At 37.2% G+C, this 25,060-nt stretch overlaps 1 protein-coding gene across 7 annotated transcripts in view; it reads left to right on the top strand.

Annotated features, from left to right (window-relative positions):
• GABPB1 (GA binding protein transcription factor subunit beta 1) overlaps positions 1-14,077 on the top strand; it is a 79,833-nt gene extending 65,756 nt beyond the window's left edge. For all 7 annotated transcript variants that reach the window (XM_031002206.3, XM_019010968.4, XM_031002203.3 and 4 more), the window contains 3 exons: positions 1,650-1,835; positions 5,135-5,250; positions 12,552-14,077. In XM_031002206.3, the coding sequence (XP_030858066.1) occupies positions 1,650-1,835; positions 5,135-5,250; positions 12,552-12,704 (455 nt within the window). In that variant the 3' untranslated portion in view covers positions 12,705-14,077. The remainder of the gene's footprint in view (positions 1-1,649; positions 1,836-5,134; positions 5,251-12,551) is intronic.
• The last annotated feature ends 10,983 nt before the right edge of the window (positions 14,078-25,060 follow it).

The following is a 25,060-nucleotide window of genomic DNA, read 5'->3' as shown; positions in this document are numbered from 1 at the left end:
TACTATCATTCCTTTTGATGCTTTTTTATTGAAGTGAGGTTTAATGTACAGAAATGTTTATAGATTATAAGTGTACAGTTTGAGGAATTATCACAAAGGGTTTACATAGGATAATTGTAAACATTGTGTAAACATCGCTCAGTTCATAAATGGAAGGTAGACAGTACATATTCTTTTGTGTCTGGTTTACATCACTCAGTTTTGTTTTTTGTCAGGTTCATCCATGTTTTGCATATAGTCAAATTGCTGTTTGACTCTACCATTGTTAATTTATTATCAAAGAATATCTGCGTTGTTTGTAGTTTTTTACTAGTATGAATAAAGCTACCATGTATGTTCTTCTACATGTCTTTTGGGATCAGTAGTTGGGTGTAGGATTGCCTGTGAGAAAGGATTTTGGCAGTATTAACTTGCGATTTCTCTACCCAGACAAGGCCACAGGTGCTGCTTGAGCTGCCAGAATCCTCTCTAAGGCTTTCATAAATTATTAAGAGCATATTTGGGGATTTTATTTGTGGAAATGTTAACATACACTATTTACTATCACGTAGTACCACATCTGTATGCCACTTATTATCAAGGCAAATCCTTGCTCACTTAATCCAAAAAGAGAATACTCTTTATTCTGTATGTCAACTCACACATAAATGTAAATGGAGTATAATCATATTCAAATTCATCTTATGAATTGTGGATTTTTTTTTTTTTTTTTGAGACAGTGTCTTGTTTTGTTGCCCAGTCTAGAGGGCAGTGGCATGATCTCTTCTCATTGCAACCTCTGCCTCCTGGGTTCAAATAATTCTCCTGCCTCAGCCTCCTAAGTAGCTGGGATTATAGGCATGCACCACCAGTCCCAGCTAATTTTTGTATTTTTAGTAGAGACGGGGTTTTGCCATGTTGGCCAGGCTAGTCCCGAACTCCTGACCTCAAGCGATCCTCCCGCCTCAGCCTCTCAAAGTGCTGGGATTACAGGCCTGAGCCACCAGCACCCGACTGAATTGTGAGGTTTTACGAAACAGATATAACCTTTGTCATGATATTAGATCTTCTAAATTTTGTACCTCATACAACCAAATGAAGAGAAATTGTTTAACCACGCACATGTAAAGATAGTTGGAACTGATGTATTGTAAATTACGAGAGACTTGTAATCAACTGGTTACATAGATGTCTCCAACACCTCTGGCGACTGAGTTTTAAAACCATGTACAAGTTTTCCTGGGTAAGAAAGAAGCAGGGGACCAGGTGTGGTGGCTCATGTTTGTAATTCTCAGCACTTTGGGAGGTCAAGGCAGGAGGCTTGCTTGAGGCCAGGAGTTTGAGACCAGCCTGGCCAACATAGCAAGACCCCATCCCTAAAAAAAATAAAACTAGTCAGGTATGGTGGTACATACCTGTGGTCTCAGCTACTTGGGAGGCTGATTCAAGAGGATTACGTGAGTGCAGGAGTTAAGGATGCAGTGAGCCATGATTGTGCCACTACCCTCCAGCCTGGGCATCAGAGTAAGACCCTATCTCTATTAAAAAAAAAAAAAAAGAAAAAAGAAAAGAAAGAAGCATAGAAAGCAAAAGTAGGAGACAAAGCAAAAATAGGTTTCTATTCATACCGTTACATATGTTTGCTGAGTTTTCTTTTTTTTTTTTTTCAGTAGTGGCCACGGAGGAAGTAGTTACTGCAGAGTCTGTGGATGGTGCCATTCAGCAAGTAGTTAGTTCAGGGGGTCAGCAAGTCATCACAATAGTTACAGATGGAATTCAGCTTGGAAATTTGCACTCTATTCCAACCAGTGGAATTGGTCAGCCCATCATTGTGACCATGCCAGATGGACAACAAGGTTAGTAGTAGACATTTATATAAAGTTTGTGTGTTTTTTTTAATTTTTATTTTCTTTAAGTCTTCCCTGCAGTCCAAAAAGATTGTGTTTATTTTTAATTCTCAGGAAATTGTGATATGTGTTCCAAAGAATGTATTTTTGCCTTGAGTTATATTTGTATAACCCTTTGCAATAGACTTAATTACCTAATTTTATTTGCTTAGGCTAATTAAAATTCAAATTAGCTTGCTTTCTCTGAGTATATACTGGTGGAAAGAGAAATTGGCCCCAAAGTATTCTGGTTGAAAAATGAGCTTAAATGTCAACACAAATAATATCCAAAATAAATAATTCAAATCAGCATTGGACAGTAGTTTCCTAGATCATTTAATGCAATTCAAATACCATGTGAGCTTTTAAAAATACCATATAAGAAAAAGCTACTTAAAAAGAAGTTGGAGCCTGGGCAACATAGTGAGACCCCATGTCTAAAAAAATATTAAAAATTAGCTAGGCATGGTGACATTTGCTGATAGTCCCAGCTACTTGGGAGCCTGGAGTGGGAGAATTGCTAGAGCCCAGGAGGTTGAAGCTGCAGTGAGCCATTATCATGCCACTGCATTCCAGCCTGGGCAACAGAGAGAAACTCTTTCTCAGAAAAAGAAAAAGAAAAACAAAAAGGTGGACTTAGGACTTGTAGTAGGAATATGGTAGCACATTTTAGCAGCTTTATTGTGAATTCTAAAATTTTTTTCCTTTTGGAAACCACAAAGGCTAACAAGATGAAACAAAAGCCTCAGCTACATTTTCAGTGAAACTAAAAGGCTGAGAAAAACCTCAGAATTCCACATTTTTAAGTGCTGCCAAAAGCATCTGAAGCCATTACAGCCAGGGCAAGAGGACTCTCACGGAAATCCACACTGGTGCATCAAGGAAAGAAAAGGGGTTAAGCTCAGCAATAAACATGCTCTCTCAGAAGGATAGGGCCCCAGACTCAGTAGGAAGTGCTGCATGCAGGACTGAGATAGAATAGGGCATGAATACTGAGGCAGAGAGAAGCTGTAGAAAGTGCCTAAGTAAGCATTGCCCTGTACCTTGTCTCCCCCTAAAAGCAGTGTCCACACATAATCTTTGAGAAAATGACTAGGGCTAGTAGTATGGTGGCTCATGCCCATAATCCCAGCACTTTGGAATGCTAAGGTGGGATAATTGCTTGAGGCCAGAAGTTCAAGACCAGTCTTAGCAACACAATGATACTCGTCTCTACAAAAATAAAAATGACGAAATTAGCCAGGTATGATAGTGTGAGCCTGTAGTCCCAGCTACTTGGAAGGCTGAGGCAGGAAGATCGCTTGGACCCAGGAGTTTGAGGCTGCAGTGAACTATGATTGCACCATTGCACTCCAGTGTGGATGACAGAGCGAGACCCTGTCTCCATAAAAATAAAGAAAGAAAGAAAATGAGTAGGATTGTAGAGCGTGTGCCTTTCATGGCCAGTGAAGGGCAGGGCTTGAGGTAGAACTTCGCCTAAACCAGGTTTGGTTTTGAGTGACAGAGGAGGCATGGCATTGAACAGAGACCAGATTTCAAGAAAGGAGTTTGTTGCTGTAGCAGTAGGAGAGGAAACCCTTGACCTGTGAAGCCTGGAGGCCATTCTGTCCCACTCTGCTGAAATCTTCTGCTGATAGCTAGTCTAAAATTTGGATTAGGGTCAGATGCTTTCACAAAGCGTTAAAGAACTAATTCTAATTTTTAGAAAAGAAGAAAACTTTAAAAATATTTGTATCAAGCAGACATAACATTGTTTCCAAAACCCATATCATTATACAGACTAATGATTTCTCACAGCTCTGAAGGCTGAAAGTGTGAGATCAAGGTGTTGGGCAGGTTTGGTTTCTTCTGAGGCTGCTCTCCTTGGTTTGCAGATGGCCGTCTTGTGGCCTGTCCTCACATGGTCTGCCTCAGTATTTGTGTTATCTGTGTCCTAATCTCCTCTTCCTGTAAGGACACCAGTAGTACTGGATTAGGGCCTATCTCATTTTACCTTAATTATCTGTTTAAGGACCCTATCTCCAAATGGAGTCACACTTTGAGGTACTGGGGGTTAGGACTTCAACATGTGAATTTGGGGAGTGGGAGTGCCATTCAGCCCATAACAAATATCAAGTTTTTTTCTGTAATTAGCCAAATGGATTCTAAAGTTTATGTTGATGGGGCAGAGGGAAGAAGAATAAGGAAAACTCTGGAAAAGAATAGCAATGAGAAAGTTCTACTGAATATTAAAAAAAACTTCTAAAGCCTTCCTGAATTAAAAATATATAGTTTACATGTGAATTATATAGACTTTACAGACAGTCTAATAAACAGATATAAATTCTCATTTTTTCCTGAGTTAATTTATGTCATGAATAAAAAAGAAGTAAAACCCAAATTCTCAATATTTCTAATGTTTTAAATTACATTGTACTAAATAAATATTAGTTTTACTATTTTTAAATTTTTATTTACATTTATAACTGTCACTAAGAGAGTTTTTCATGTTTTGGCAAAAAATTTTAAAGACCATGGAACAATTATAATTTTCCCCATTGTGATTATTAAAATGGCTTCGCATGGTTTCAGCTTGCACAGTCATTTTTATGTTCCTGTAGTGCTGTGCAAAGCAAGGACAGCCTCTCTATATAATTGCATTTATAGAAAGAGCTACTAAAAATTGAGAAAAAGCCCAACAGTACAATACAACAACAAGCAATGTTTATGAACTATCAGTGCTCATAATGGAATATCCACTTAGTGGATATTATGCAGCTAAATAAACAGAAGCTCTCTATGCAGTGATGTAAGATATTATAAGTATTTGGAGTGAAAAAAGCAGATGCAGAACAATATATCTATCGTATATATGCTACCTTTTATGTAAGAAAGGAAAATGAGAATGTATACTAATTTTTAAACAAATTAATATAAGGATAATTCATAATAAATTAATAAAATGATCATCTGTTAGCAGGGGTGGGCATGAGGCCTCTCAAAATATGCTTGTTAAATATTTTGATGTTTTGAGTCATGAATGAATATATTATCTATATAATTTAAAAAATATTTGTAGGTACTTTAATAAGTAGATTTCAGTAAAAAAGCAACAAGGTAATAAAAAAGACAAATACGGATAGTCTCATAAAAAGCAAATCAATGATTTGGAATTATTGTTTTGGAATGTAGTTATTTTAGATGAGTAGCATCAACAATGTCAAGACTAGTTTTATTTCTAATAAATCTCTCTGAAAATGAAGTAATACATAATTTTTTTTTCATTTTAGTATTAACAGTACCAGCAACAGACATTGCTGAAGAAACTGTTATAAGTGAAGAACCACCAGCTAAGAGACAATGTATCGAAATAATTGAAAACCGGGTGGAATCTGCAGAAATAGAAGTAAGGAGTCTTTTACCCGGTGTGCTTTGCCGCAGTCATCCAAAATAAATTCAATTTTTTTTGTCTTTTATATTTATTACTGACAGTATTGTTTTGATACAGAATGAAAGTGCATAGTATTTTCATTTTGTTTATTTTTGCCTTATACATATAGCAAGCCCTCAATAAATAAATATTGAATGAATGAATGAGTGAGTGAAGAATTTGTTTATAACAGTCTGTCATCTTGATAACACTGGAATGTCTTTGGTTCTTCCACTTCATCCTTTATATTTTAAACTTACACACACCATTCTTACACGTCACTAAAGGAAAATACCAGTATATATTGGCTAAAATTTTTTTTTTTGTTCAAAACTGAAACTCAAATGCCTAATTGGGCTAGGGGTCCTCTTAAAGAAGGTTGATGTTTGTCAAATGGGTTATTTTTTAAAAGCAGTAGATAATTGCTTATTTCAAGGCAAGTAAATGAATTTAGACTAGCTGTTCATAGGATTCATCATTTTTTCCCCTCTCCCAAAGTAATTTGTAAGCGTAAACCAGTTTGTAGGTGTAACAAAACCATAGTTGCTTCACAGATTTTTTTCTTGACTGACTGTAAATAAATTTTGTTCCATGAACTTGATAATAAGTTATATCAAATGAAAACAAAGTTACACTTGAATAACTTTGAAAGAACAACTGCAGCCACTGAACTTGAAATCAAATGAACTGAGTTGGAATCCCACCTCTTGCTCTGTTAGCATTGAGGCAAGGAATCTTATCTTTCTGAGTTTCAGTTTTGTTGTGTCCCAAACTGGAATTTAGAATAATAATAATGTCTCCATTTTCGGCTTTTATGAGGATTGAAAAAGTCAGCATAGTCATACAATATTTATATCTGATATGTGTTTGTAGTAAACTTGGTGAATATTTAGTAATTTTTTGTAAAGGTTCTTGTTATAGAAAGGAGATTTTTAAAATAAGTCACTAAAAGGCAACATAAGTCAAACTAAAGACAATGAGAAAATACCCTTCCTAAATTCATGTAAATATAAGACTGGTACATCTTTCGCCACACCACAAATATATTATTGAGTTTAAAAGAATCTGGTTATTGGTTTAACCGGAATATTTGGTAAAATTATGACTTTAAATATTGATGTTGGGTTGCTTTATTTCTTCAAGATTTAAAGTGATGTGTAGGATGTTGAAGTTCTTATTCACAAACTAACAATTTTTCCATTGAATAGTATCAGTATACTTATTAATAATTTTTGTTGTTTTTCTGATATGTCAGATGATCTTTTTCAGACACATAAGGTAAAAAAATAGTTATGTACTTTGCTTTAACTATCTAATAAAGTATTATTTTAAAATTACTTGAATTTTTATTAAATGTAAGCTTATTTAATTCAACAGATTATATTTTTAAACAATGAATGTGCAGCCTATACCTTTATTTACCTAATGACCAGTGAGCATTGCTGTTTCCCTCAAAGTTCAGCCTGATTTCTTTCTTACAGTCTTTTGAGAGACCAGGGAAAATAATTGCAAATAACAGGGAAGTATGAACTGAGAGGTATATAAAGTAACTAGGGCCAAGGAGATGGAGCTTTAGGGAGATTCAGTTTTAGCTTGGTATGAAGAACAGTGATTTTTGTTTGCTTGCTTTGTTTTGATTTTAGTAATTAGAGCTTTCTGGTAATGGAAATCTTATTCTCCATCACTAGAAATGTTCAAGCCAAGGTTGCATGACCTCTTAGGGCTATTTCAGAGAAACCTGGAAGCATACAGTGAGTATACAGGTAGTGGTAGGCTGGAGATATAGAATGAAGAGATGACCTCCAATGTTTTCACCAAACCAGGTAATAATTTCCTTATAATATATGAAGTCGTTATTTTGCATTTATTTTCTTAGGTGGCCAATGGGGTTATCTTGGGGGGAGACTTTTATACTCCTAAGGGACAGCTTGGCCATTAACTTTCAAAGTTTCTCTAAAGCAGCGTCAGGAGATATATTTGGTTGTCATGACTAGTGGCATTCCACTGACATGTAATGGGTAGAGGCTGGGTAGACATCCTACAATGCACAAGACAGCCTCCCACAATAAAGAATTGTGTGGCCCAAAAATATCAGTGATGCTGAGATTGAGAAACTTAAAGAAATTTAAAAATTAACTCTATACAAAATCTAATGTTTGAGTTTTCTCCATGTATCTGTGACTGCAATGACCAGAGTGACTGTCCATAAAGAAAGTGCTAAGAGTTGGCTGGGTGTGGTGGCCTACACCTGTAATCCCAGCAGTTTGGGAGGCCAAGGTGGGTGGATCACCTGAGGTCAGGAGTTCGAGACCAGCCTGGCCAACATGGCAAAACCCCATCTCTACTAAAAAATACAAAAATTAGCCGGGTGTGGTGGCATGCACCTGTAGTCACAGCTACTCAGGAGGTTGAGGCAGGAGAGTTGCTTGAACCCGGGAGATGGAGGTTGCAGTGAGCCGAGATTATGCCATTGCACTCCAGCCTGGGTGACAGAGTGAGACAAAAGAAAAAAAAAAACAATAAGGTGCTAAAAATTTATGTTTACAGTTTCCCAACTAACAATGGAGAGATTTGCCAGGAGTCTCTGGAAAAATTACTTTAAATTGTAGAAAATGTATTGTAAATTTTGTGGGGCTTTACATCTGCATATGGCAATATAGGAAATAAAATAGGTTTTTTTTTTTTGGAGGGAAAGGTATGAATAAAATACCAAATTGCGATAATGTATATAATTTTATCTTCCATTTATTACCGCATTGAAGATATTTTTGGAGGAAGAGTGTTATTTACAGATTTCCAAAAATAAACGTTAGACTATTCTGAATTGAAATTAATCTTTGTACATGTGTAAGAAATGTATTTAGTGTATTAGGAGTAACAGATTTCTATTACTTACTTTATTGTGTGACTTCAGGAAATATCTTTATGTTTTCTTTGCCATGGAGGTTAGAGATAAATGTTTGTTAGTAAATTTTATTTTATTTTTTTAGATAGAGTCCCTGTTGCTCAGGCTGGAATGCAGTGCTGCGATCTCAGCTCACTGCAACCTCCGCCTCCTAGGTTCAAGTGATTCTTCTGCCTCAGTCTCCTAAGTAGCTGGGATTACAGGCATGCATCACCATGCCTGGGTAATTTTTGTATTTTTGGTAGAGATGGGGTTTTACCGGGTTGGCCAGGCTGATCTCGAACTCCTGACCTCAGGTGATCCATCCGCTTCAGCCCCCCAGAGTGCTGGGATTATAGGCATGAGCCACTGCTCACGGCTGTAAATTTTATTTTTATGAAATATTTGTGTCCTTAACTGGTGGTAGATTTGAGATCCTTAGTGCTCTCTTAAAAACTGATTTCTGTAAACTTTATAAAATGTTTTATTTGATGCAAAGTTTTTCAATCTGTTTTTTTTTATGGCTATCTTTCCTGATCTGCCACAATTTAAAAATGTTTATAGTCACATCCGTCTCTGTTTTTGTTTTTGTTTTTTTCTTTTTTAAGGCAGGGTCTCGCTTTGTCACCCAGGCAGAAGTGCAGTGGTGCAATCATGGCTCACTGCAACCTCAAACTCCTGGGCTCAAGCAAGCTTCCCACCTCAGCCTCCCAAGCAGCTGGGACCGCTATACCTGGCTAAGTTTATTTTTATTTTTATTTTCATAGAGAGGGTGTCTTGCTATGTTGCCCAGGCTGGTCTTGGACTCCTGGCCTCAAGTGATCCTCCCACCTCAGCCTCCTGAAGAGTTGAGATTACTGGCATAAGTCACCATATCCAGGTCATATCTCTTCTCTCTCTTTTTTTAAATTAGTGTTTTTATGAATGTATGTATGTTTGTATTTATTTATTTATTTATTTATTTTTTGAGACAGGGTCTCACTGTGTTGCCTAGGCTGAAGTGCAGTGGTGCAATCACAGTTCACTGCAGCCTTGACCTCCCTGGGCTCAAGCAATCCTCCCACCTCACAGCCTCTTGAGTAGCTGGGACTACAGGCTACACCACCATGCCCAGACAATTTTTGTATTTTTTTGTAGAGATAAGGTTTTGTGGCTGGGCATGGTAGTTCATGCCTGTAATCCCAGCACTTTGGGAGACTGAAGTGGGAGGATCACTTGAGGTCAGGATTTTGAGATGAGGTTTTGCCCTGTTGCCCAGGCTAGTCTCTCACTCCTAGGCTCAAGCAATCCACCCGCCTTGGCCTTCCAAAATACTAGGATTACAGTCATGAGCCACTGCATGCCCATTCCCAGCACCCAGTCTATATCTCTTTTTTCTAAGGCTGGAGAAGGCAAAGTTTTTTTTTATAAATGGCCAGGTACCAAATATTTTCGGCTTTGTGGGCCCTACAGCCTCTTTGTCAACTACTCAATTCTGCCATTGTAGTGAAAGCAGCCATAGACAATTTGAAAATGGGTGGGTATGGCTGTATTTCAATAAAACTTTATTTATAAAAACAAAATCATACTTGTCATATTTGGCCCAGGGCAGTTAGAAAATTGATGTTTACACACAAGCAAATAGCTCACATATCCTGCCCAATTTCTCTCTTTTAAAAAACATTTAGGCCGGGCACAGTGGCTCATGCCTGTAATCCCAGCACTTTGGGAGGCCAAGGCGGGCAGATCACGAAGTCAGGAGATCGAGACCATCCTGGCTAACATGGTGAAACCCGGTCTCTACTAAAAATGCAAAAAATTAGCTGAGCATGGTGGCATGCGCCTGTAGTCCCAGCTGCTCGGGAGGCTGATGCAGGAGAATTGCTTGAATCCAGGAGGTGGAGGTTGCAGTGAGCTGAGATAATGCCACTGCACTCCAGCCTGGGCAACAGAGCAAGACTCCGTCTCAAAAAGAAAAAAAAAATTATAGTGTTAATTATACTTTCAATCTTAAAGATTAAATGTATTCAGCACGCAGTGCTAATGATCTTTGTCTTCTAGGTTTTATAGAATTAGCCAAAAAATGCTGTGAAAATGAGTTTTTTATTTGACCTGGTAGGCAGAAGGAAACTATCTTTTCATTTTTATCAAGATAAATTGTACTTCTTGAAGTTAAAATATGCAATATGGAAAATAGGATTAGGTTATTTTCACTGTTAGACTACCTCACTCGGTTTGCTTTCATCTTCTGCAATAATTGTGAATCCTTTCCTGACTCTAAATGTTAATAAATAGGTAATACTAGAAGATGCTTTAGAGTTAACCTCTTCCAATATTTCCTGCTAAATCAAGGTAAATTTTTACCCGTATTCAAAACTTTGGCTACCAAAGGATTGGTCTTATTTTTCACATACATGTAAGTTTTTGTTTGTTTTCTCTTTTTTCTTTTTTTTTTTCTTTTGAGACAAGTTCTTGCTCTGTCACCCAGGCTGGAGTGCAGTGGAGTTGCTCACTGCAGCCTCAACCTCCTAGGCTCAAGTGATCCTCCTGCCTCAGCTTCCCAAGTAGCTGGGACTACAGGCACATACCACCATGCCCGTCTAAGTTTTGTATTTTTTGTAGGGGTTTTGCCATGTTGCCCAGGCTTGTCTCGAATTCCTGGGCTTAAGTGATCCGCCTGCCTTGGCCTCTCAAAGTGCTGGCATTAAGGTGTGAGTCACTGTGCCCAGCCACACGTAAAGTTTTAAAACACGTGCATGGCTGTGGACACTCCTGCCAGAGCTGTGGTCTAGCTCCTGGGAAGTAACATCCAACCTTCCACCCCTCACCCCTTCCATTGGTGTCCTTAAAGTCCTGCACAGTTTGTAGCCAGGGTACCGGCATTGATTGCTTACCTTGGACTCATCCTAGGTTGTCTTTTCTGACTTGTTCCTGTCTTGGCTGGATTTAGGATAAGAGGAGGGGAGAAGAAGTGTTGGGAGGCAGCAGGATAGGGCCTGGGCATTGCTTAAACTGGGAGTAAGGGGCATTCCTTTCTTCTACTTGTACATTTTGTGTAATTGGAAGATTTGGAGATCTTTTGTCTCCAAATGAATCACTCCCACATCTGGTGGGCCCATGAGAAAAAGAAATGTTGGATCTAGCTTCATTCCCATTGTGGGGAAGGAAGTGGAATCACAGAAAGGCAGGAGGATTATACATGCTCCTGCTTGTGGACCAACCATATGAATAGAGAAGGTGAGGAATCCTTTGGTGTTCGCAATGGGCAAGAGTCAAGGAGGCAGAGGATATACAGAATAGGATATATAGAAAGAGAACCTCATACTGTGCCTCCCCAGTGGTCGGCCAACCACTTACCTTTAGTTCTCTCTGGCCAAGTGTCTTGTCCACTGTGGACCTATCATTCTTGTGATAGTCCGACCCCTGGCCTTCACCCCACTCAGAGGTCCTGGGCATCTGTGATGAGGTTGCCTCATTCCTAAGACCTGGAAACTACCCTTGAGCTTTGGTCTGTGGAGGTTAAGCTTTTGTCCTTGTGCTCGCTTAGAGGTGTGGGAATGGGTTCGTTGAAATGTTTCTCCTTGTTTTTCCTGCAATAACTGAATAGGGGCAGAGTGAGGAGGAAGAGGAGAAACAATACCGTTTTCATTGGATTGGATTTGTGTTTCAGCTCTCAATTTGTTGAGGAATTTAATGCATATATTTTGTACCTATATAATTTAATCATTGATAATTTAGTATTTTATTGGTTTATGAAATAGTATAATTTAGGAAATGCTGATCTTGATCAGCACTCTTCATTTTAAAGGTGAATTATCTTGCTTGCTATTGTAAATGAAAATAGTTTTAAAAGCAGTAATGTTAGAACCCTATAAATCCAACTTCTTACTATGTGACCTTGGGAGAGCTACATCATCCCTGAGCATCATTTTTCTCATCTTTAACTTGTGCATAATATCTGTCTTAGATGCTTATTGTTGGAAATCACCCTGTTTACTCATATAGTGGGTGCTCAGTAAAATTGTTTCATAATTATTACCTTTAGGTAAGAGCACCACAAATGGAAATATAAAGAGGTGTGGTTGTATATTTCCCTCTTAAAAACTCTTCACTAGTTTTTGTAGTACATATAAAAGTACAGGTGCCCAGTTTGGAGTCTTTCTGTTAGTCTTATTTCTAAATAGGAAAATAATTTCCTTGCGGTCAGAAATTAATCCATATCTCATAATGTGGAGTACAAAATTAGGGACTTAAATGTTAGTGAATTGATTGAAAAGGCAAGATGTCTAGGAAATTTCAATAGGTGGCTGCTTTTAGCTACTACGGTTTTTTTTTTTAATTTGAAGGATGCATGCTTATATGTATTAATCATGTATTTTTGCAAAAATTAAAAAAAACCTCTTCTTTTAATTAGGAGAGAGAAGCTCTTCAGAAACAGCTGGATGAAGCAAATCGAGAAGCACAAAAATATCGACAGCAGCTCCTAAAGAAAGAACAGGAAGCAGAGGCCTACAGACAGAAGTTGGAAGCTATGACTCGTCTTCAGACTAATAAAGAAGCTGTTTAATTGAAATGAACATGTAGTTTGATTTTACTTTTGGTCAAGAAAGAATACAATCTTGAACTGTACACAACGAAGGTACAGCCATGGGAATACAGAATGATAGAAGAGACTACAGATGGATAATTGGACTTAAGCCATGAGCTCTGAGTTCTTGTAACATAAAACTTTACTTTAGAAGTTGTGAAATGTATTTAAAACTGAATTCTGTAAATAGTTTTTTTTTTTACAGTTCCAAATGAGTTGATAAAGATTGTTGAAGAGATCCAAAACCAGAATAAGCCACTGTTTTTGTGAATTCTTTTTGATTTTAGTACAAACCTTAATTTCTCAGAAACAGAACAGTTTTAAGGGTGATCGTTGTTGGTTAGACCAAATGTTGTGTAATAATTATGGTGGACTGATGCTGGAATTACTCCTGTAGGTATAAACCTCTATATGAAGAGAAGATTTCTCCCAGGAAATCTTTGTACAGCTTTAAGTTGTGTCAGATTCTCTGAAAACATTTTTTAGGAAGCAAAATTTTTATATTTGTTCAGTTTCAGCTATACCCAAGTAGATTTACATGTATATGAAGCAAATATTTTTTAAAATTTCTGTTTGTACATATTCTGCATGTTTTATAATTTCAAAATGCATCACTTACATAGGTATTTCTCCCACAGAAATGATGAAAGTGACCAGAAAAAAACAAAAACAAAACCCCTTTACTCTGTAGGTCATTGAAACGAAGTAAGCTGGCAGCTGGTTTTATTGGAATGACAGTGTTCTTGGAAGGAGCAGCCTACAAGATAACTTGAATTTGCCAATTCTGCAAAATCTGTGCTTTTTCGAAAATTTAAGAGTGGGGACGTGAAACTGTATTCTGTGCCTTCCATCATGATTTCCACATGAAAGCACTTTAAGGCACTGATTTTAAGATAATGTTTTTGGAAAACCCAACGCATATGGGTTTCTGAAATATTTTATGGACTTATTTCTCCCCAGGAAATTATTCTTACGGAAAAAAATTGCTTTTGTATGTAGAACAGGAACTTTTTGTAATACAGTGATGCAATAGACATGTCTAATGTAACTTCTACTTTTCCCTTTGAAAGCTCAGTGTCTGTGCTGTGACTTGCTCTCATCACAATATTGTTGAATTCCACAATGTATGGACATTAAACACTGGCAGACTGTTCACTTTTTCTTTTTTTTTTTTGGTAAAATATTACTTCAAACCCCTTTTTCTTGCTTTATTTTTCAGTGTTTTATTGCTTTATGAACTGTTTAACCCTGAAATCCCTCTAGGTTATCTATACTGTATAAAAAAGCAATTACCCTTAAAACTGTACTCTGGCCTACTTTTCTATTTTGCAATTAAATATCTTTTTCACATATGTTCATTGTAGACTTATGTTTTTATCACATCTTATTAACACATTAAAAATGTTATCCTACTGCATATTTGAGCCACCATATGAAAATATCTTATACTCTCCACAACATGACTTTAAAATTCCTGAGGTAACTCTTGAGATTTGTTAACTCTTTCACTGGAATTACCAGTATATTTGTTAATGTAATAAAGGGGTCTATGGTCTGTCAGCCTGATGGTTACTATTGGAAGCACTTAAAAAGGGTTTAGGGCAAATTGAAGAACTCTGTAAGGAAGAGGAAAAAGATCTTTTTCAATTTTCCGCTAAATTTGACATATTTTAAGTGATCCAAAAACTAGTTTTTAAAAATGCCAGGCCATATTTTCAATAGCATGAAGTGACTTTTTCTGCAGTCCTGAAAAGTCAATAGAGAATGTCGTTTCTGGTTACTTCGGTACATTAATTTGTCATGTTAGGCAGGGTGCTGGTACCACAGCCAGGTACCCTGACGTGTGGTGCTGGAGCAGAGAAGGGCCAGTGTCTTCACCCCAGAGTGCAGCCACTGTAGAGTTTTGCTTTCAGACCAGGCTGGCCCTGAAAAGACTCAAGACAGTGTTGGGAACAAGTCTGTGAAAGCTAACTTAATGTCGTCTTTGACTTCCAGTCTCCTCTCCTGCTGGAGACTTCACCTGGTGCAAGAAATAATTTTGATTCCTAATAACAACAGCTGGCATAGATGGGAGAAAATAATTGGTGCTTAAAAGGAGTAAGTCTATGATGGCATCAGGTACTCAGGTATCTGTGGAGGAAGCTCACCTTTTTCAGAGTCATTGTTACATAACATAATTTCTCAATCATTTACATCTGATTTACTGTTCTGTAAAATCACTACTTAGACAAGAATTTGTAATTAAAACTTAAAATGGGTTTCTTCTTCCCTTCACTTATTTCATGCTGTTTTCAGGTGGGCTGTAAAAGCTTTGCATTCTAGTCATTCTCAATAGTGCTCTGAACAGAGGATTTAAAGAACTGACAAAAATAAAAGTATATGAAGTAAAAGTTTTCAGAAATCCATATAATTGTTTCCACTACATAGTGATGGATTTGTAGTTAGCAGTCATCTGGTTGCCACATCACTGGTTAATTGTTTCCACATATGTGTGAACAAACACCTGGAGCAACCTTTCTCAACCAGGGTTCTGCAAGACAAGCCATTTAGTGTTATGGTGTAATGAATTATTTTCTTTCCTATGCACCTAGAATCGTTCTTGTTACGTACTATCCAGACACTGAGTTCGTTAGGCATCTTGACTGCCCAATTACTTGATTCAGATTTAACACTTCCCTCTGTATAGTCCCTGGACCTCTAGAATTATAAATTCTAGATTGAATCTGTGATGCTTTCAGAAAGCCTCATCTAAGAAGTAGTATCTGCAGGGACTGTGCTTCTCAACTAATTTTCATTTATTGTTATTTATTTTATTTATATCTTAATTACTTCACAAAAGGACTTGTGATGTCATTTGTTTTCGTTGGCTTTTAGGAATTATTTTCTTAACATCAATCTTTTGTGATATGAATGGCAGAATAGTTCTTTTACTCCGTCACTGGATTGCTCTATTTCTTTATGGTGGTGGAGGGTTGGGAAGACAATTAGAGAGAAAAGAGGATAAATGGGAAATCTTAAGTAATGAAAACTATACAGATGGTCCCCAATTTATGATGCTTTGATTTATGATTGTTTGACTTTACAATGGGTTTATCAGGGTATTAATTGCATTTTACATTTATGATATTCTTGACTTAGGATGGGTTTATCAGGACGTAACCCCATTGCAAGCCAGAGAGCATCTGTACTTGTTTGTAATAAAAAGATCTGCTTACAAATATCTTTGTCCAAAACGTGACTGATGAATATCTACACCAGTATATATGTCTTCAACGTGATCATTTATGATGTTATTGAAAATTAGAAGAAACCCTTGCTCATAACAGGAATTGATGAGTTGATAGAAATGTTTATGAGTACCTTATTCTGGTGTTACTGATTTTTTCCACATTACTCTATAACAAAGTTTTTCCTGATAAAGTCTATAAAGTTTATTTGTGCTTTAATACCTGAAAGACCTTGAGAACTGACTCAGAATAAAATAGAGCAAGAAGAAAAGCCTTTTCAGATAAAATCACAAAGGAACCTTAATGTCCATATGGATGGGTTCCCAAGGCATTAGCATTCAGGCTTATATAGCAAATAGAAAAAAATATTTTCCATTCACCTGGTTTCTATTGAATAAATAACTCCTCCATTATGTCAGATCAACTTAGGAATGGACTAACTAATAGATTTGTTATTTCATCAAATAATATTTACCGTGCTTGGATTTCATTATAGATAACTAGTCTGTTGTAGTTTTGAATGATGTCTGCTATTTGCTTCCTCTGTTAGTTGAGAAAACCTGATGCACATGGACTCAGTTTGACGTAAGCTCTCCATATTCATTCTCAGATTATTCTGTGTAACCTACAATGGAAAACATACTATCATCATTGGAAATACGCTTCTGGTTCCAAATCAAAATTTTGATGTCAATATTTTTGTGACTTATTAAAACTGTTTTCCAAATATATAGATACACAGATACATAGTCTTGATCCTCTTGATACACTGAGCTCTTTTAAATTTTTTCACTTCAATGACAGTCAAATTTTGAACATAATTTGGATACAATTTCTAGGGGCTCTTTATTTTCAGATAAATATTGTAACTACCCCACAAATGCCACCAGTTGCTTTTTGGAAAAATTTTGACCTGGTTTCTGAGATTCTGTTCATTATGCTTTATTAAGTGCTTCCTCAGTTTTGTGTGTGTGTGTGTGTGTGTGTGTTTTTGAGATGAAGCCTTGCTCTGTCGCCCAGGCTGGAGTGCAGTGGGGCAATCTCAGCTCACTGCAACCTCCACCTCCCGAGTTCAAGTGATTCTCGTGCCTCAGCCTCCTGAATAGCTGGGACTACAGGCACGCACCACCACACTCAGCTAATTTTTGTATTTTTATTAGAGCTGGGGTTCACCATGTTGGCAGGCTGGTCTCAAACTCCTGACCTCAAGTGATCTGCCCACTTCAGCCTCACAAAGTGCTGGGATTCCAGGCATGAGCCACCAGGCCTGGCCCTAGCTTCCTCAGTTTTTAATTTGGATAGTTTTGATCTCATGTGCACGGTTGACATGTAATGTTTTTTACATCTGTAAATATGTAATATTATCAAATACAGTTCCAATCTTACTACTGATTGATTACATGGTTTATAATTTTGAATTGTATGGATTATTTAAATGTCTTCCTGCTTTTTCTATAAGCAAACAATTTTCCTACATATTTTTGTGTGCCAGTTAACAGTCAGTAGAGCATTTGTTTTTGCGTTACTATTTTTCATTATTCTAGACTTACCGTCTTCATCATGACTCTTAAGAATTGTTTAAATTGCATTCATTTACTATGTTTTGAAGTTTTCGTGAAAGATCACAGGGAATAATATAACATCCATGTACCTACCACCCAAATTTAATACATCCTAAGTGGCCTTCTTTGCTTTAATTCTTTTAAGAAACAGAATGTTACAGATGTAGTTTAAGTTCTTTTGTTTTCTTCCCATAACCCATTCCCTTCCTCTCTCCTAAAAGGTAACCAATATCAACCACTATCCTAGGTGCGAGATGTTTCTGTCTACATTTTTACATTATGCTTTTATTATAGACTAGATTTCAGAAATATATGGTAGAGTTTTGTATGGTTCTTAAACTTTATTAAGGCTATTGTACTATTTAAGTAGCATTCTACATATTGATTTTTTCAGTTAAATAGCATATTAGATATTCATGTTTATACTTGAATAAGTCATTCATTTTGATTGTTATATAAAATTAAATAAGAATGTATTCTAATTTGTCATTTTTCTCTTATAGAAATATCACTTCCAATTTCTTGCTATTGTGAATAGTGCTATAATGAACATCCTTGTATATTATCTCCATATAGCATATGCTAAGTTTCCCAGAGGCATGTACCTAGTAATGAAATTGTTAGGTCTACAGTAGTCAACCTTTCTAGATATTGTCAAATTGCTTTCTAAAGTACAATGAGTGAATAATGATAATTTTCATCTCACCACATCTCACCAACACCTAATGTCACATTTTTAACATTTTTGTCGTTGGCCTGGCCCGGTGGTTCACGCCTGTAATCCTAGCACTTTGGGAGGCTGAGGCAGGTGGATCACCTGAGGTCAGGAGTTCGAGACCACCCTGACCAACATGGAGAAACCCCGTCTCTACTAAAAATACAAAATTAGTTGGGCATGGTCGTGCATGCCTGTAATCCCAGCTACTTGGGAGGCTGAGGCAGGAGTATCACTTGAACCCAGGAGATGGAGGTTGCGGTGAGCCAAGAACGCGCCATTGCACTCCAGCCTTGGCAACAAGAGCAAAACTCCGTCTCAAAGAAAAAAAAAAATTTTTTTTGTCAACCCATGTTGGTATGAAATTGTTTCTCATTATTTGCATTTCACTTATTACTAGTGAGGTCAAACATTTTTTCCCTTATTTCTTATCCATTAAAGTTTATTCTGTGAATTGCCAGTTCATGGCCATTTTGGGGGTGTAGTTTTTCTTACTGATTTATTGAAGTTTAATGTTTTTCTGGAAACTAATATTTTGCTAGTAGTGTGAATTGTAAATATCTTCTCCCACTGTATGTTTTTTTAAAACTTTGTATTGTCTAACTTAGCACATATTTAGTGAATGCCTCTATGTGCAATTCTTTTTTTTTTTTTTTTTTTTTTGAGATGGAGTTTCGCTCTTGTTTCCCAGACTGGAGTGCAGTGGCACGATCTAAGCTCACTGCAACCTTTGCCTCCCGGGTTCAAGTGATTCTCCTGCCTCAGGCCTCCTGAGTAGCTGGGATTACAGGTGCCCGCTACCATGACCAGCTAATTTTTTGTATTTTTAGTAGAGACGGGGTTTCATCATGTTGGCCAGGTTGGTCTCGAACTCCTGACCTCAGGTGATCCACCCGCCTCGGCCTCCCAAAGTGTAGGGATTACAGGCGTGAGCCAGTGAGCTCAGCCTCTATGTGCAATTCTTAATGTCAAGCTGAGGGAGAAGTCTAAGAAGTTTTATATAAGTCTGACACCCAGGGTGCCTGTAATTAAAGGTGGAATGAAATTTTAATTTGTGAGTTGATCCTTCTGTTTTTTAGTTCAGTACTTCCTCCTTTTTATAATATATGCTTTCCAGATAATTAGTGAGATAAAGATTTGATTTTCACTTTTAGCATTTCTAAAAGCTGTAATATGCTACCTAACTTGTTTTTAATTCTTGCTCTAACTTCTGATATTTTATAGTTGTGTATTTTGAATTATATTTTAAAGGATTAAGTGGATTATTGCACATGATATTTAGTAAAGTGTTCGGGAGCATTTAGCACAGCCTCCAAAAATTAGAATTCCACTAGCCCCCTGATCCTACATATCTGGCATCTTAAGAGTCAATAATAGCAAAGTTGAGAGAGGCAGCTTGGTGTGGTGGAAAGAACATGGGTATTGGATCCGATAGCCTTAGGTTCAAATCTTGGCTTCTTCAGTAATTATCTTCTGTAATTTTAGCCAAGTGTTTAATTTCCTTGAGACTCAGTTTCTCGAAGATGAAGTAGAAAATGGCTTTCACCAGGTTGTTGTAAAGACTGGATCAAATAGTGTGCATGAAAATTGCAAGGCATAGTGCTCAGGACATAGTTAACGTTCTTAAATATATGTTGAGGAATGGTGTGCACCTGAAAATTCCTATAAAAGCTGCAAATACACATGCCTTTTGATCCAGCTGTTCCACTTCAGGATATCCTTACTCATGTGTGCAAAGCAATTTTTTGTAGAAATGTTTGTAATAGCGAAAGACTGGAAACAACTGAAATGTACACTGCTAGGGAACTGATTACTCTCTGGTATGTCCATGCAATGCAGCTCTATGAAAAAAAGTACATGTCAAGGTATATTAACAAATAAAGTACAGAATATTGTACTGTACTTACCCCTTTTGTGTTTAACAAAAGAAAGAAAAGAAAGGAGAAAAATTAGAGTATAGTATATATTTGCTTTCATGTGCAAAAAAAAGAAATCACTTTTTTTTTTTTTTTTTTTTTTTTTTGAGACAGGGTCTCATTCTGTCACCCAGGCTGGGGTGCAGTGGCGCTATCACGGCTCACTGCAACCTCAACCTCCCGGGCTCAAGCAATCCTCCCGCCACAGCCTCCCAAGTAGCTGGGACTACAGGCACACGCCGCCATGCCCAGCTGATTTATTTATTTATTTTTGGTAGAGATGGGGTTTCGCGATGTTACCCAGGCTGGTCTCAAACTCCTGAGTTCAGGTGATCCACCTGTCTTGGCCTCCCAAAGTGCTCTGGGATTACAGGCATGAGCCACTGTGCCTGGCCTCTTTTCTTCTTGATGTGAAATTCTTCATAGATTAGACAAATTTGCCCATTGTGCAAATATGTTGCAAATATATTTTCTCAGTTTGTCGTTTATCTTGATTTTTCTTATGGTTTTAAAAAAATGTGATTGGATTTATGGTTTCTGGCATTGAACCATAGTTATAAATGTATTCTTTACTCTGAGGTTGTCCGGGGAATCTTCTAATTTTCTTAATTTTCATCTTTTAAAAACAGCTCTATTGATGCATAATTGATATACAAAAATAGCATATATTTACTACTATTTGATAAGTTTGGACGTGTGTACACACCCATGAAGCCATCAGTTAACCTGATGGTGGTGATGGTTTCGTGTAATTTTATGCTTCCATTTTTCACATTTAGATCTGACTTTTCTGGAATTTATCTAAGTGCACGGTGTGAAAGATAGATACAACTTATTTTTCTTTCCAGATGGCTACACCTTGTTCTAGGACAATTTATTAAATAGTCCGTCTTTTTCTTTCTGATCTGAGATGCTATCTTTATTATATGCTAAATTTCTGTACATGTTTAAATTTATTTGCTCCTTTTGTTTGTCTCTTTGTACACCAGTATCTACCTCATTGTTCTAATTATTCGAGCTTCAGGATACATTTTAATACTTCTGGGTAGGAACAGAACCTTCTCGTTACTCTTACAAAATTTTCTTCTTTATTCTGGTTTATTTTTCCTAAGAACTTTAAAAGTTGGCACTGAATTCCAAAATAGAACACCCAAAAACCTGTTGATTTTTCCACTGGGATTATGTTAAATTTTCGGGTTAACTTAGGGGAAAAGCATTATCTTCATGAGGTTAAATCTTACTCCATGAGAGCATGGTACGTCTTTTCATCTGTACAGGTCTTTTTTTATATTGTTCAGTAGCAATTTAAAGAAATCATCCACTATGTTCAATGAAATAAAAGGCCAGATTAAAAATTTGGCAAGGAGTTGAAAACTATAAAAAAGAACCAAATAAAAAATTCTTTTTTTGCCCCCATAAGGCAGAAGAAATAAAAATTCTACAACTGAAAAAATATAATATCTGATATTAAGAAATCAATAAATGGTTTATTATATTAGCTACATTTGAAGAGACAACTAAAAAATAAGAAAAATATTTTCAAACCAACTCAAACAAGAAGATGGAAAATAAAGAATGCAATATTTATATTTATATATAATAGTATATATAATACACAAGTTTAACATAGGACTGCATTTGCAGAATAGAAGAGAGATAATGGGGAGAGAGCAACACTTGGAGAAAAAATAACGAATACTTTTTTGTTTAAAGTGCCTAACTTGGCTGGGTGTGCTGGCTGACACCTGTAATCCCAACACTTTGGGAGGCTGAGATGGGTGGATCATTTGAGCCCAGGAGTTCAAGACCAACTTGGGTAACATGGCGAAACTCCGTCTCTACAGAAAAACTCCAAGAAATAAAAAACAATAATCATCTGAGTGTGGTAGCACATGCCTGTAGTCCTTGCTACTCAGGAGGTGGGGGTGGGAGAATTACCAGGGCCTGGAAGTCAAGGCTGCAATGAGCTGTGATCGCATCACTATACTTCAGCCTGGTTGACAGAGTGAGACCCTGTCTCAACAAAAAAAATAAAAATAAAAATGCCTAACTTGGTGCTTGGCACTTTCTAAAATTGACACATAATATTTGTACCTGTTTATGGAGTATATGTGATATTTTGATACATGCATACAATGTGTGTAATGATCAAATCAGGGTATTTAAGATATCCATCATCTCAAACATTTTTCTTTGTGTTCAGAACATTCCAAATCTAGCTATTTTGAAATATACAATAAATTATTAACTATAGTCTTCCTAATGTGCTATTGAATATTATTGAATTCCATCTAATTATATGTTTGTACCAATTAACCAATCTCTACTTATTCCTCACCCCCAGCTCCCACCAACCCTTTCCAGTCTCTGGTAACTATCATTTTATTCTCTACCTCCATGAGATCAAATTTTTTACCTCCCATATCGTTGTCCATATTATTATTTTTCCCACCCCGGCTCCTAATGAAGGATTTATTGACAATATCACTGGAATCTAAATCCTCTAGGCCATTTTTTCACCAAAGCCCTTATTTTCTTAGGGCTTTTTTTTTTCTTAAATCAACAGTTTTGTTGAGATATAATTCCCATTCTATAAAATTTCCTCGTTTGAAGTGTACAGTTTAATAGCTTTTAGTATATTCACAGAAGTGTGCAACCATCACCATAATAAATTTTAAAACATTTTCAGCAGGGTGCAGTGGCTCACGCCTGTAATCCCAGCTACTCAGGAGGCTGAGGCAGGAGAATTGCTTGAACCCGGGAGGCAGAGGTTTCAGTGAGCCGAGATTGCACCACTGCAATCCAGCCTGGGCCACAGAGTGAGACTCCATCTCAAAACAAAACAAAACAAAGCAAAATAAAACAAAGCAAAATAAAACAAAACCAAAACCCAACAATTTTGAACATTTTCATCTCACCACCCTGCCAAAAATCCCTGTTCTCCTTAGCCATCAATCTTCAGCTCCCTACCCACCTCTAACCATGAATCTATTTTGTAGATTTGTCTATTCTCGATATTTCATATGAATGAAATAATATAATATATGGTTCCATGTGACTAGTTTCTTTCACTTAGTATGTTTCCAAGTTCATCCATGTTTTGGTATGTATCAGTACTTCATTCCTTTTTATCATGGAATAATATTCTGTTGTATTGATATACTACGTTTCATTCATTCATCTGAACATTTGGATTATTTCCATTTTTGTCTATTATAATAATTCTGCTATGAACACCCATGTATAAGTTTTTGTGTGGACATGATTACATTTTCCTTGGATATACACCTAGCAGTAGAATTGTTGAGTCATAAAGATCTCTAGGTTTAGCTTTTTGAGGAGCTTCCAGATTATTTTCCAAAATGGCTGTGCCATTTTACATTCCCACCAGTAAAGTATGAGGGTTCTAATTTTTCCCTGTCTTCACCAATACTTGTTGTTATCTATCTTTTTTATTATAGTCATCATAGTCTGTATGAAGTGATTTCTCACTGTAGTTTTTTCAGTAGTAATTTAAAAAGTTCCTACCTATTTTAGCCTAAAATTACTTTCCTGACTCTCTTCAAGAAGCCTGCCAGAGAATTCTCTCTCTCTTGTGCTGTCTCCCTTATGCCTGGGCATAAGCTCTGATGAAGCCCTGTCTGGGAAAACTCTTTTGGCCTTCTCAATTTCTATTACATTGAGAGCCCAAGAACCCATGAGAAGCCTCCTGCATTAGTCTAGGTGAAGGATAATGGTGGCTTGGACCAGAATAGGGTGGTAGTCATGGAAATGGGGAGAATTTGACAGACTAGATTTATTGTGGAAATAGAACTGAATCTGAACAGATTGAATTGGGCAGGGAGCAGGGAAAGTGAAGGGGAAGAAAGACTCCAGGTTTATGCCTTCAGCATTTGGGTGGATGAATGGATGGATGAAAGGATAGATGGATGGATGGATGGTGGTTGGATGGATGAGTGGTTGGATGAATGGACGGTCAAGGGGTGAATAGATGGGTGGATGGAAAATGGAGAGATGATGAACTGAGATGGGGAAGACTAGAAGTGGGGCATATTTTTGGGGAAAGACAGTTTTGCAATACATTAAGTTTGAGGTGCCTCAGAGTCATAAGAGGATTTGTCAGAAAGGCAGTTGGATATAAGATTTTGAAGCCCAAAAGACAGGGAGGGCCTGATGGTATGTTTAAACCTATACGGATATCACATAGGTAACATTTCAAGCCTAAGAAATGGGCCGGGCGCAGTGGCTCACACCTGTAATCCCAGCACTTTGGGAGGCTGAGGCGGGTGGATCACTTGAGGTCAGGAGTTCGAGACCAACCCAGCCAACATGGTGAAACCCCATCTCTACTAAAAACACAAAAATTAGTGGGGCATGGTGGCACATACCTGTAGGCCCAGCTACTCAGGAGGTTGAGGTGGGAGAATTGCTTGAACCCGGGAGGCAGAGGTGCAGTGAGCCAAGATTGCGCCACTGCACTCCAGCCTGGGCGACAGAGCAAGACTCTGTCTAAACAAAACAAAACAAAACAAAACAAAACAAAACAAAACAAAAAAAGCCTTAGAAATGGGCAATGCCACCAAAGCAGAAAGATGAAAGGAGGGCAATGCCCTGAGGTGTGCCAGCATTGGAGGAAACAAACAGCCAGAGATGTAGGAGGAAAGCCCAGAGAAACTGTGAGCTGCAAGGATGAAGTAGTAACAAATAAAATGCCACCAAGAGAACAAGAAGGACGACTGGAAACAAATAAACAAGAAAGACTATTGCATTTAGCAACTTGAAAACACTGGATTACTTTTTACTCAGAAATCAAACCCCAAGGATAGTGTTTCCCCTCCCTACAGGGGTTTCTGCAGGTCCCTTTACACGCCCCCTTCCACTTCTTTAAGTGCTAAAAGTGATTAATTTGGGGTGA

Source organism: Gorilla gorilla, chromosome 16 (genome assembly GCF_029281585.2).
Source record: "Gorilla gorilla gorilla isolate KB3781 chromosome 16, NHGRI_mGorGor1-v2.1_pri, whole genome shotgun sequence".
In the NCBI taxonomy this organism is placed as follows: domain Eukaryota; kingdom Metazoa; phylum Chordata; class Mammalia; order Primates; family Hominidae; genus Gorilla; species Gorilla gorilla.
This window is presented reverse-complemented; position numbering and strand designations above follow the sequence as displayed.